At 47.0% G+C, this 13272-nt stretch overlaps 1 protein-coding gene across 2 annotated transcripts in view; it reads left to right on the top strand.

Moving 5' to 3' along the window:
* Positions 1 to 545: 545 nt before the first annotated feature.
* The window catches only part of LOC119442979 (uncharacterized), a 422505-nt gene continuing 409778 nt past the window's right edge, over positions 546 to 13272 (top strand). Inside the window, exon 1 of one of the 2 annotated variants that reach the window (XM_049662493.1) lies at positions 546 to 870. In XM_049662493.1, the coding sequence (XP_049518450.1) occupies positions 862 to 870 (9 nt within the window). In that variant the 5' untranslated portion in view covers positions 546 to 861. The remainder of the gene's footprint in view (positions 871 to 13272) is intronic. The other variant, XM_037708077.2, reaches the window with a different exon arrangement.

The raw sequence follows: 13272 nt of genomic DNA, 5'->3' as shown, positions 1-13272 counted from the left end.
CATCTATGCTGGTTCGTTGGTGCGACACGAGTAAGTGAAAAGCAGATACCTAAATCTAGTTAAATTCTATACTATTTGGTATTTTAGCTTCTCTCTTATTTTGCGAAACTGGAATCTGCTTGCAATTAATCACAAATGTCTGGCGCAAAACTGCTTCAGCTTTTGCCCTGTAAGCGGGCTCATTTTTCAGGGGACTACGCATGACTCCACCAAGATCAGGCACTGCCACGAAATTTGATCGGAGTAGCTTTTCTGTAATCTCTGCGCGCAAGGGAATACGATGCCCGCGGCGTAGGCGAAAGCAGTGGTTGAAAAATTCAGAAAAAACGGTTTCGAAGTCGCGAAAGCCGCCGTGAAGCGGCGGCTGCGTCACGCCAACGGAACGCGAGTCGAAACGCGAGAGCAGACGACAGAGGAGGGGAGAAAAAAAAAAAAAAAAAAAGCGCGCGCGTCGTTTGTAGCTTCCGTTTTTATGACGTCACAAAACGTGACCTCACTTCCGGCGAGTGAGTTTTGCGTTGATTTTTGCGCGTTCCTGAGAGCGTCGCTGGTTTCGCTGGCTTGGCTGGCTCGCGGCTGGCTGGCTTCTGCGAGCAGCGCGCATTTTGTGCTGGGTTGAGCGTTGTGTGAGTACGTAAGCCTCGCGTCGGTCCGCGCGGCGCGATGATTTGTGTGCGCGTTATTGGTGGCTCGTCGTTTGGTTTGCAAGGCAGCAGTGCAACGTCGTTGTGGTGAATAACCGACATCCCAAAAGGAATACGCCGACCACTGGAGTGTGCTTTCGTCAAACTCCGATTACGGCCGTGTGTTGTGAAAGGGAGCGTGGAGACAGCATGGGTCCGACCCGTCATCTGCTCCTGTATGCGATCGGTGAGTTTCGGTAGCGTCGGCGGACGCCCGCATGCGTCTTGTTGCTTTCTGTCTTGTGTACGGTGCATTTTTTGTATTTGCATGCAGTGTTTTACTGGTGGTAGTTTGTATGCGGAATGGAAAACGGAAAGCACTGAATGGAAAACGGAAAGCACTTTTTATTTCTTTACTGAAGCCAATGACCGCTGAAATGTTTTTCACGCACTTGACAAGTCAACTTCCCTGCGCGACTTCATTTTTTAAATTAAAAAAAAAAAAAAAGAAATAGCTCGGAGAGAAGAACTTGCGTTATTCATTTTCTCCTGTGCTCATTCTCACGTTTTGGGGATCTCGGAACATGTTAACGTGGGCACGATAAACGAAAGCCCTAATTTGGTCATTTATTTCGCGCCACTTCTATGTGCTTACATCAAAATTCTTTCGTAAGCGTATCATACAATAACACATCCTTAATTTGAAATGAATTTATCGATGCACCCCCCCCCCCCCCCAAAAAAAAAGAAAAAAAGAAAAAAAAAAAAAAAGAAAGTGTGCTCAATGAGAAGAACTGGGGTGTATAACGGATGCATGGCATCGGGGAAAATTCGCAAGCAGCATAATCTTTGTTTCTCGCACGCGATATTACACGGATGTCGATTTAACTTTCGATACCCTGTTGCTACCGAAATGTTGGTTATCGAGGAAAAAAAGGGGAAAAAAAAAACAGCAGCAAAGTTGTATCCCGATTCTGAAGCGCTGAAATATATTCCACAGATAACAGTCATAGCGTACGATAACCACTGCAGTGATATTTCTCTGCGTTTGGAATGGACAACCGTCACAGGGGGGCCTCTTCTTTTCCGCTGAACACACTTGTGCGCGGACGAATTCAGTGTACGGTCACAACTTTCCCGGAATAGGGGGATTATGAATAAACAAACTGGAAGATCGCGTCATTTCGCAGATGTGTGCGAGTATTCGATAATGCGAATAACGGAATCGGATGCTAACGTTTCGAATCGAGTACGCAGGTGGCCGATGTTCTTGTCAGATTTCCGGCTCGATTTGTCAGGATTTGACATTTGATTTCTCCGAATGTTCGGTTGTAGTAAGGCGACCGGAGCATGTCTGCGTTCAAGAACGGCCACGCATTTGATGGTCGTCTGCCGTGCCGCTCGCTCGCCGCTTTTAATACGAAGAACGCTTCGCTGTTCCCGCAGTCTCAGTGAATCACCGATATCGGATCAACATCCAGGTATGATCCATTCGTCCACGTCTCGCCATAATATGTAAATGAGGTCCTACTAAGATGTATTTTGCAAATATCAAGTAGACGATGTCTTAGTGACGTTCATTCTACTTTAGAATTAGATTCTTTATGGGCATTACATATTAACGTCGTAGAGAGGTACGCGCTGCGTCATATCGGGTGACTGCATTTTAAATTTTCTTGAAAATTTACTTAAGATGCCGTATCGGTTAGGGGGTGTATTAAAGCTTTGTAGTTGAATTGTTATGCGACATGATCTTTGCAAACGCCAATTCACCGAGCTTTATTGCGCATTTAGGTACCTCATTGAATGTGAATGTGGTGCCTAAATTTTTCAGAAGTTAAAGGTGGAACCATAATCTGAGGTTAGACAGTGAAGACTCATCCAAAATCTTCAGATAATTTTTGGTTCAGAACGTGGTAGCCCGTGGCTATGGCACGTTGCGCTGCTGATCACATGACGCCCGATGAATATGGTTAATAACATGACAAAAATACTTTTCTTTCGACCACACATGAACAGTTGCTCCGCCCCATAGGCCTTTTATGTTTTCTCATATTATAGTTGGAAGCTATCATGTCTGTTTTTCACATGTATGCATCTACTCTGCCTATTTTCTGATACAATTTGCTTTTAATACTTTCGTTAATTTAATATGCTTAATGTGCCACGCTGGAGGTCCACGAGAATAAGTGCACTGCACTTCCTCATCACGGGCGTGTGCACGCGGTGTATCTGGTCTTGCTGTGCGGGCGTTCTGCCGCTCAGCGTCTACTGCTGTCTTTTCCCTGATAGTATATCTGCTGTGGCACCTGCAAGTAGGGCTCGCTAGCGTGAACTGAGTAATATCCGCTAGATGTTCTATAGACCTCTGCATCCCTAAAGTAACCATCTATTAGACGGCGCATATGTCCAGCTGCGATATCCTTGCAACGTTACAGCAGCGTGATATGGATGGGACTTGGATAATCCAGGGTATGGATTTGTAATGTTGTTTGGATAGATATCTATAGGATGTGTGGAATGTCTAAAACATCATGTTCTATGAACATCTATGGAACATAAATGGTTATCTGCGTTCCAATTTAGAGATAGAGGCCAGTTTGCTTTTCCGAGACTGGCGTTTTATACTCATTCAGTCGAATTATGGGGACTGCCGATAAATATTTCAGTTACATAATTTTATGCCAAGGCGCGCTGCAGATTTAACTGAAGCAAATTCAAAGTATTATGATTAAAAGTGTACATTTTCTAGTTAGTACTAATAATTACAAAGTAGTTAAATATCGATTTAGTCTGCTATCATTCATGTCGCGTTTCTTGGTGGCAAAAACTGTCTGACCTCGGCTCGAAGCAAATGAGCGAGTAAGTCATTAAGAGAAAGAAAAAAAAAAGCGATTCTATTGCTATCGTTTAGCGTGTAGTGTCTTTACACATTGGTCGTGTGTAGAAATACTCGGCGTGCTGAACTTAAAATGGAGCCGCCATGCTAAGAATTCAGGGTGTCCTATTTGCTCGCAGGGGGTTCCTTGCCACCACTGGACAGAACTGACAAAAAGATGTCGCGAACTTCCTTGATTTGACATAAGCTGCGGTTTGCAAGCCAACAGCCTAGAACGTTTCTTTGTCTTTTTCTTCGAGTGCAGCTGGTTGCAAAGAAGGAGTTGCAACGGTGTTTGCAACTCCAGTGCCGGTGTGTAGGGCCGGCTGACAAAACTCTGTCGAGGAGTACACTCCACAAGCGAACTACGGATAACTTTTGCCTAGTCGTTTACTATAACCTATCTGCTATTGTATTTCCCTGTAGTTTTACTCCTCCACCCCCCCTGCTGGCCGTTGTTCAAGTGTCAGCAGTCTGCGCTAGACAGTTATCGCGGTCAGCCGTAATCAGCCGTAACCTCCTTCATTTGCCTTTCCTTTATTTATTCATTTAAATAATAAAACCAATTACTACTACTAATACTTTGCAACTCGTTTCTTCTCCTTTGTAACTATAGTGGCACAATGTGGGAGCAAAATTGTGTTGCTTTTATTTTGTACATTCATGGGAGATTATGCTTTGAAAAAGCATACTTGAAGACCTGTACACCTGTTATAGGAGACGGTGTTTGCAGCTCCTTTGCAGCCAGTTCTTCTACTGTGTATTAATTACTACGTGGCCCTCGAACGTGTCCCGATCGAGAGAGACAGAAAAAGATATTGAACTTGAATTCAAAGAAGTTCCTTGCGCCCTCTTCTCAATGTCGTGGTGTTCCGGTCTCACCAGCTTACATGCCAGCATTGCAACTAGACCGTTATACTATCTCAATTTCGTTGTCGGAGTGAAGAGCCACTGTCCATCATTTTCCTTGCAGCTCGGCAGCCGCGTATCTGACAAAAATAGGCATTCGCAGTACAATCGCAGCGCGCGCCGGACAATGCCAGCAACGAAAGGTGCGATATGCGAACGCAGATGCAGAAGACCTGCACCACGTTGTCACTCTAGCATGAACGAGCTTGGAACTGCGCAGTCAACCGTGAAAAAAGTGCAAATCGAACAGACCACTTATTTCGCGATGATACAGTTCGTGAATCGAGATCTGTCTAGGCATGTGAAATATAATGAACCGTTTGTGAGCACGGCGACCGCCAAACTCGTTTCCTCCAGTTCCGTCAAGCGCATCGCCTTCCGCTTTGTTCGACGAGAATGGTTGTTAGTAGGCCGAAGCTGGGGTCATCTCGTACCGCGGTCGCCGCGACTGCCCTTTTCAGGGCGGATGCCTGCGCTATTCCAGCCATCAGCCCTCGGTCGTTCTTAGCTGATCTCACTCCGAAGGACTGACCGACAGCAGCGCTCTTTGGCATCAGTGATCTGTCAAGGGCGGGAATATTTAGTTTTACACGGTCGATGGCCAATGCGCGGGAAGCACTGGTTTGCAGATGCTTTCAGACGAAATGATTCTTTCGATGAATTGACATGGAGCAACAACTACCGCGTCTACAGTTTCTGTTTAGGCGATTCCATGTGCAATCCGCAGTAAACCTCGTTCAGGTGATTTTGTTTATCGTCTTTGATCTACGTTTGTAATCTTGTTTTGCAGGGTAGCGCTCTGTCATATGCGTTTCTTCTCGTCCGTTGTCTCTGACTGCACTTAAGTTTGTCTCAGCTTTCGGTTTTGTTTAGTTGTACCACTCTACTATATAATATAGAGTGATGCTTTTGCTAGGTGCCCGAACGACCGTTTTTCGAATGTAGTTTTGGAGAAGCAGACTTAGGCGCGTTCAACGTTTGCGATGAAAGCTAAATCCATTATACGGTTTAAAGGATCTTGGTTCCTTCGACTATTGTCTTTGTCCATATTTTTGTTTTATTTGCTTCTCGTTGTCGAGATCACTTGTCGCAGGTTAACCGAACGTTGCCGGTGCGGGGGCATCGTGCGGCTAAGTTGAACTTAATTTTGTTTTCAGCAATACTGCGATAGTTTCCAGATTGCTTCTTCTCTTCTTATCATCTCTGTAAATTGTATACATATGTTTAAAAACGTATAATACGATACCGGAGCTACCAAGTGGACAACGATGATTACCGTGAGAAAGAGACAAAGGGGAATAATGAAATGAAATGTACACACACATATGTGTATACACGCGCAATGAGGAACGTTAAGTTGGCACAGTTACACAAATCAACCGTTTTGATGCAAAAGTATCAAATGACCCATTGAGCGAAAAAGCCGGCGGCGTCTGTAGCGGCGAAACGGCACCTAAATTCACATTGGCTGCGACGCCACGTCACGAGCGCGCCTCTATGGAGCAGAGCGGGTGAATCGGATTTTTATACAATCATAATGTACAGCAAAGTTGTAAATACAAATGAAAATAGCAAAATACAAAAAAAAAACTATAGAAATGGAGCTCCCCTTGCGTGAGGGGAGAGGGCATCGCCGCGACGCCGCGTCACCAGCGTGCCTCGATGGAGCAGATACGATGACGCGACTCACTGTGTTCTAACTGAGCCTCGGTAAGGCCAAATCAAAACGCGCCAAGCATCTCAACGCGTTCGCTTGCCCGCGAGGAGTACATAACTCGAAGGACTGCGCAGCGGCTTTCAATTGTACATTAATGCTTTAGCATTCACAAATCATAAGAAATGCTTAGGTGTCCCCGGATTTTATTGCGATAGCAATTATATGGACACTCAAAAGCAGATTTCTGCCGTCGGCGTCGCCGTCGCCGTCGCCGTGAGGTTCCGTATGACGTCATTTGGAGAAGAAATCGTCGCCGCGCGCCGAACGCTGTATGTGCGAGTGAAAGAGCGCGAGGGGCGCGTCTTTCACGGGGAGTGAACGCACGGCGGAGAACAAACGCGCGTTCTGCGCCGTGCTCACTGAAGGGCTGCAGAAGTAGGCGTCTCTTTTCTCCTTTACAATCACCATATATGTAGAGCAAACGCGCCTTCTTCCGACGCGCGAGAGGCCGTGGGGGAGGGGGAGGGAAGGGAGGCGACGTTTAGCTGCGGCACGAAGTGCCTATTTATATCAAAGGCTCCGGCAACAGTCACCAACGCCGCACGCATTTTGAGCGAACGCGGGCAAAACGCCGATGGCGTCGACAACAGTTCTGCGTGTTGCCGATGCTGCTGCATGTCCAAGTTTATACAGCTGATAAAGCTAATATCATTACTCCGTATAGCTCTCTACAAGTTTGCTATCGCAATTGATGCTTCGCCTTTCAGGCGAAACTGCGACAACTTTTTTTGATCAAGCTATAACATAAACGGCTTAACATTGATATACACTGTGCGCCGCAGTGAAAGGCATCACCAGATTTTAGTTCAGTGCTGGTAATTTTTACTTGTCACGTTGCAAAAATATAGAGAAAGAAGAAAAAAGAAGAAAAGGTTGGGAGTGAGTTTTCTTCTTGCACGAGCTGTACCTAACAAATAGCAGGGACTGAGACCATGACTTGCACCTGTTTCTACACTGTTTTCGTGCGGTTTCATAATGTATCTTAAAAGGGAACTATAGCGAAAAATAATTTTAGCTGTATAGTAAATTACTGTTGCTTTACATGCAGAAAAAGCCGCTATTATCGCAGGAAAATGCTTAATAAGCCAGAAAGGAGTTGACGACACTTCCTTGAAGTTCTTGGACAAGGTCACCATGACGTCATACATTTTGACAGTATCTGCTCGGCGCCTAGGTAATCTCTTTATTGTTAAAGGTATATGCTAATTGTATTCTAAACGATCCAAAGACTGAACTTAGTAAGTTTTAAGAGCTCTTACTGAGGCACAACAGCCCAAGCATAAATAATAATAATATTAAAAAAATGAAATGAATGAACATCATACTGACGTACCGGCGCTAAGGTTTCGGTGCGAAATTAAAAAAAAAAAGAATGAATTTTTGCCTATCTACTGATCTATTTATTACCGTGAAATTAATGAAAATACAGTTTTTAAAGAATATGTACTTTATCAGTCTGCAGTCTAATCTTAGTGTTTCTCTTTAGTGTCCCTTTAACGTGCCATCTGCACACTAGAGGCATTGCAGTACGCGACCTTCGGTACAGTTATGCGTCTGCGCGTGTGTGTCCGACGTCTGTAGAGCGGGCTTCACCACACAAAGAAATTCTTTGGGGAGAAGCACAGTGTAATTCTGCAGGGTAATTTGAATGTTGCGTTAAATGTCCGTATTGTTAATTCGTTCACATATTATTATGCATGCGCCTCGGCAGGGAGCACAGCCGATGCTTCGAAAGGCTGTCTTGGCTATCACTTGTCCGTTCTGTGATACTCCAGTACAAGGACATTGCGAAATCATTTACTCTTCTTTTCCCCGTTGTCACGCGTCTATGCAGCTAAAAAAATAAAAAAAAATAGCAAAACTTTTCTTGTGTGGGACAGGTGAAGGTGATCCTACATTACTTGTTGATATTCAGATTGATTTAGCAGCTGTGTCTTGTGATGTTTGAGTATCTGTGGGAAATACACTGGCCATGCAAGCACATACATTATAACCTTAGCAACAGAAGGGCGTCGTTGGTAACCCATGACGTTTATATAACTACAAGGAGCCCTGCTGTTGGGATGTCGCTCCCTGTCGTCTGTTTTCTTCTTACTGCCACTTTTTGTATGCGGCGCCAGAAGCGTTAGATACGATCAGTTACAACGTATCATAGCGTCTGGGTCCGATGATGTGCCATTTAACTCTAACGAGTCACTTGAGCCTCTACGCAGTCTACGTGTCCCTGATAGCAGTATCGCGGCTGCAACGAAAAAGAGCGTGATATGGCCTGACGCGGAGGTCTTCAGTGTCGTATACTGTAAGTCCGCATATAGAGCTCCCTAGTAGGTTGTTACTAAAGGATGCAGTCTTCCCATTTTGAAGCGCTGACGGGAATGCAGAGCTGCCTTTGTGACGTAAGCTCGAATGACCACTGGGAGGCGTGTGCGTCTAGCTACCAGCGCGGGATCATCTGCCAGTGGCGAAGCGAGCGGCTCCTTAATGAGGCATGACGTGGCGAGCGCAGCCGACCGGCGACACAAGGCCTCCCTCGCGGGCTGCTGAAAAATGGCCGGGCTCGATTGCTGCTGTCGTCGTCGTCATTGGCGCGCGTATTTTGTAGCATTTGTGTGTTTCCTCGCTAAAACCATTCAGCGTTGTTGATTGCTATAGTTTGCGTCAGTAAACGCGGAGCGTGTTCGCCAGTGCATTCTCACACTTAGCACAGGGTGGCCAGCCGGTATACTATACATGCCAAACCTCCCTGCCTTTCTCCCTATCTCTTCTTCTTCCCCCTTCGTCGTGCTCAACTTTTCTGGGAAGAAGCGAAATGCTTTCGAAACTCATGCTCCGGCCCAACGTGTGGCGAGCGAGCACTCTCCGCCTTAGTTTAATGTGGAATGTAACGAGTATGTGGTGTGAGCGCTTCACTTACCAGTCGGCACAGTGCACAGAATTAGTTGACGCATGGGCGCCGGAAAATGTTCGCATTGGGGAACAATTCTCGGCCTCTCGGAAACAGCGTATCCGTGCCCATCAGTTCGCTTTCCCCATTCTTTGTTTCACAGCGTGTGATTTATCTCTCTAATCTGCGTCTCTCCCGCCCACCGCGGGTTAAGTTACGGTTCGCTTGCGTTGTCCCCCGTTGACGGCGCGCCGTGACCCGATAACGAGCAGGCGTTGTGCGCGCGAGACCGTCGCTGAGCTGCGTGTATTTAGCATGATCACCACCGAGCATAACTTGCTGGATGGTGCGCACTTCTCGTGAATTTTCAGACCGAAAAACGCCGCCACGTGGGAGGACACCTGCGCACGATCACGAAGAGTGCCTGCTCTGTGCTCGTCTCACTTCGTGATCACGACTTTTTTTTTTTTTTTTTTTGGTTGTCGTTTACCCAGCTGTAATCGTACACAAAAATAAGCCAATGAAGAAAAAAATTTGGCCATTATGGACGCCTTTTTTACTGTTTTAGTTTTTATTAGTTATTACAGTTAGCACCATTGAGCGAAATGCAGCTCCATTAACGTGAAACCTGGGGACGTGCGAAGCATGCAGTGATGTACCGCTAATGGGGTCATACTGACTTAGGCTCATACCCCCGTAAACGCGGCCTCCCCATTACGACGACGGAAGAGAAGTCGAATTCTACGCTGGTGATGATGAGCGGCAACGCAGCCAGCTGTGGAAGACGACGACGACGACGACGAACGCGGGAGCGCTCAGCACGCGAGCACGAGCCGCTTGCTTTACCGTGACGACGATGCCAGGAGACGCCGACAGCCCGAGCGCATAGGGTGCTTCGCACCTAAAACAAGCAGCGGGAGTGCAGACTGGCGTCCAGAAAGGCGAACTCGCTACTCGGGACTACGGGTATAGCTGAGCATAGAGTTGCGTGCAAAAATTACGAGAGATAACTCTGGCATGCGACAGCGGCAAGTATGATGGTTCAGTAAGCCTGACAATCATCGGTAGTGCATGGATTTGCCTAAACTTCGTCCTATTGGTTTCAAACCGCGCTGTGACTTTGCAGTTGATTGTTCGCAATTATTGTGCGTCTACGCAGTGACTTATTGCCTTACACTATTTAGAAAACTATGGTTGATTAGAAATTTAGAACGGTATATAAGCGTGATAAACAACGCCACAAAAACACCTGAAGCAACCCGCATGCACGAAGATTGGACAAATCCATGTACTACACCAGCCACAATATAGTAGTTGAGCGATTACAGCGCCGGAGGTCGCCAAATTAAGGTGGCGAGGTGGGTGAGTTGGTTTGGATTCGTTTTAACGTGTGAAACAGCGCAAGGGGGAAACAGGGACAAAAGGATGAATACACAGCAACGCGCGCGCCGTGTTGTCGTGTATTCTTCATTTTATACCCCGTTTCTTTGCGCTGTTTCACACATTATTCGCCCAATCAATGTTAGGAACTCGGTGACGCGAAGGACGCTGAATGGAAGTATACAGAAGAAGAGCCGCCCACGGCTAGCGTAAACACGAGGAGAACAAACAGGTGGCCTGGAGCGAGATGCCGAGAAGGCACGCTTCATAGAAGGTTGTGCTAAATGTGTTAACTGGATCGCTGATCGTGATGTAAGTATCACAGTGATATTTCCCTTGCAACTATATGTAGCTCACGCGGCAGTGAGATTCCAAGTTTTAAGACAGCTGCCGTCGCTTCGCGTTCATTTTATGTCTTCTTTCTGCAACAGTGATTACGCAACTCATCCAGTTTCGTTTTGCAAAGTTTTTCGTCCTGAGGTGCTGCATGGAGCGCTGCGGGATATGATTCACTAAAGTCCCTATAAGAAACTCTGCTATGCCGCACGGACCTATGCTTCACGTTACCGCTTGCTTAATTGACTTGTCTGAAATGAAATATAATAATAATAGTTAAAAAAAAACTTTGCACTATAGTCCGTTTGACAAACTTTATACATTACCCTGGCGGGAGGAATGTTTCTTTTTTCTCAACTTCATCGCTGGAAGACGCATCGGTCAAGCCCCGTAGCGTCAAGTAGGACGGGACACGAAGAGAAGACGCGGACACCACACCCACCGCACAACAGCCGAGTAATTCTAGAGCGCTATTCACAGCATGGCCGCACAGTGACGGTTGAATAAAAAAATTACCAGATAGTGGTCCACAACCAAAATTTTCGTCATTTTGACTATCAATGCTCGCTTCTGTGCAGTGGCGTATAGCCAGATATATTTTCTTCTGGACGAGAAGGGGGTAAGGGCGATGGGGGTGTTGGAGGGGAGGTGGGCGGAGCAGCAAGTAACATTCTGGTACATAGAAATTGCGGGGAAGGGTCCTCTCTCTCTGCTCTATACCCCTGTCTGTCACACCGGGCTAATATTGCCACACACTTGCAGTTTTGCGCACATTTCTCTGTAAATGTAGAAGTGTTGCTTTAATCGCAAATATTAGGTTCAGTTCTGATGATACAAAGCCAAGCTAATCTAGTTTGCATCCTAAACGCAGTGGGCGTCATGGAAGTTCATCGGTTTTTTTCGAATTACGCAAGAGACGTGAAATCAGGGATGCTGCTGAACCACCATTAGCTACAGCTTCTCCTGCGCCGGCAAGCGCGCATCGCTACGATTACAATCTCTCCCGTCCCGCTGTTCTCTGCTCCTGGCTCTCACGTGCCGGCAACGAGCACGTTGCTGGACGGCGTTTGTCGTCTGAGCGAGGCAGTATACTCGACGTGTCCTCGTAGACAGCGAATCCAAGTTCAGCGAGCCGCGTTGCATGTTATATATGTGCCCATCTACGCCGACTTGCTGCAGCGACCGTGTCTCGTTCGTGTTGAATAAGAGTGACGCTGCACTTCGGATTGATTGTCAGTAAACTTCTTTACCGGCCGGGTTTTTCTTCAGAGGTGTAGCCAGGGGGTGGCACACTGGATATTGCCTCCTTCCCACTTGGTAAGCTTCACACTTTGACATAGAGCTCTTTGAAACGTCCAAGGCGGCGTTCTCGGCCGTTTATTTTATTGGATGCAACCATGGTGCCCTACACAACGTTCTGCAGAGAACTCTGAAACTAGTGTCCACGGAAGCTGCAAGCATGGCGGTTAAGCTAGCGTGGTAACGATGTATAGTGCGTGGATTCGCTTAAACTTGGTCCTTCTGGCTTCAAACTGCTTTGTGAATTTGCAAATCGATAATCTTCAACACAATATTGCGTTGTAAATGCAGCGTTTCACAGTGATTACGCATGTGCGCGGAATCTGATTTTATTGCCGTGCTTATAAAACTAGAGCGCTTGAAAATTTAGAAAGGCAAATCGTAAGAAACAATGTCACAATAACGTTTGAAGCGCGAAAATCAGAGAAATCCACGTGTTACCCATCATTTACATGGTAGCCGAATGATTGCATTGCCAGAGTTTCCTCTAGTAATTTTCGTAGGAAACTCTATGGATTCAGCCACTTTCGCGAGGTCTCGCGTGACTAGTGCCGGACGCGTCGGCGTCTACGGGCGGCAGCGTTCCTGGGAATGTGTTAAGACCTGCAGTGTCAAGTGATTGCATCTCCGATAACGCTACTCAAACGCAATTTAACGCTCCCCCATAATACGAGTAACGCGGAACGTACTAGAAATTCTCGTGTAGTGTTTGCTTTGTAATAACAGTGGCGGTTCTTCACGTTCCCAAAGCACGAAAAAGGGGCCATATGGCCACAGGAACGGTGAGGTGACGCTTCCCCGAGCGCAGTGTCTCTAATCTCTCTTTGCTGGCATCGTCGTCGCGTCTCTCCTGACCATCGTTTCGCAATCCGTCGCCGCAGCTATAGCTGGCAATAACATTACGGTCACACGAGGCAACGGCGGCAGTGGCCTAGCAAGAGATGGAGAACTGCAGTGGCGGAGGCACAGGGCGAGGGGAGTATGTCGGCGAGTTTCAAGTCGGCCGCGCCGCGCTGGCAGCTCGGACTGGTTTTGGGGAGGCGGCTTTTTCTCGCGCCTTCCTCACAGACACGCTGCGGACTGCTTGTCGCGTCCTTGAGCCGTAATCGGCTCGGAGAGTCGTCGTACACACATGCCCCATAGAGGGCTTAAGGGGGAGGGATAGGGGGGCGAAGATGTGTGACACCGAAGACGTCGGATGCATGCCACGCTCTCCGGCGGCGCTACAACTAGCGAGAAAAACAAC

This window comes from Dermacentor silvarum, chromosome 2, assembly GCF_013339745.2.
Source record: "Dermacentor silvarum isolate Dsil-2018 chromosome 2, BIME_Dsil_1.4, whole genome shotgun sequence".
Classification (NCBI taxonomy): domain Eukaryota; kingdom Metazoa; phylum Arthropoda; class Arachnida; order Ixodida; family Ixodidae; genus Dermacentor; species Dermacentor silvarum.
This window is presented reverse-complemented; position numbering and strand designations above follow the sequence as displayed.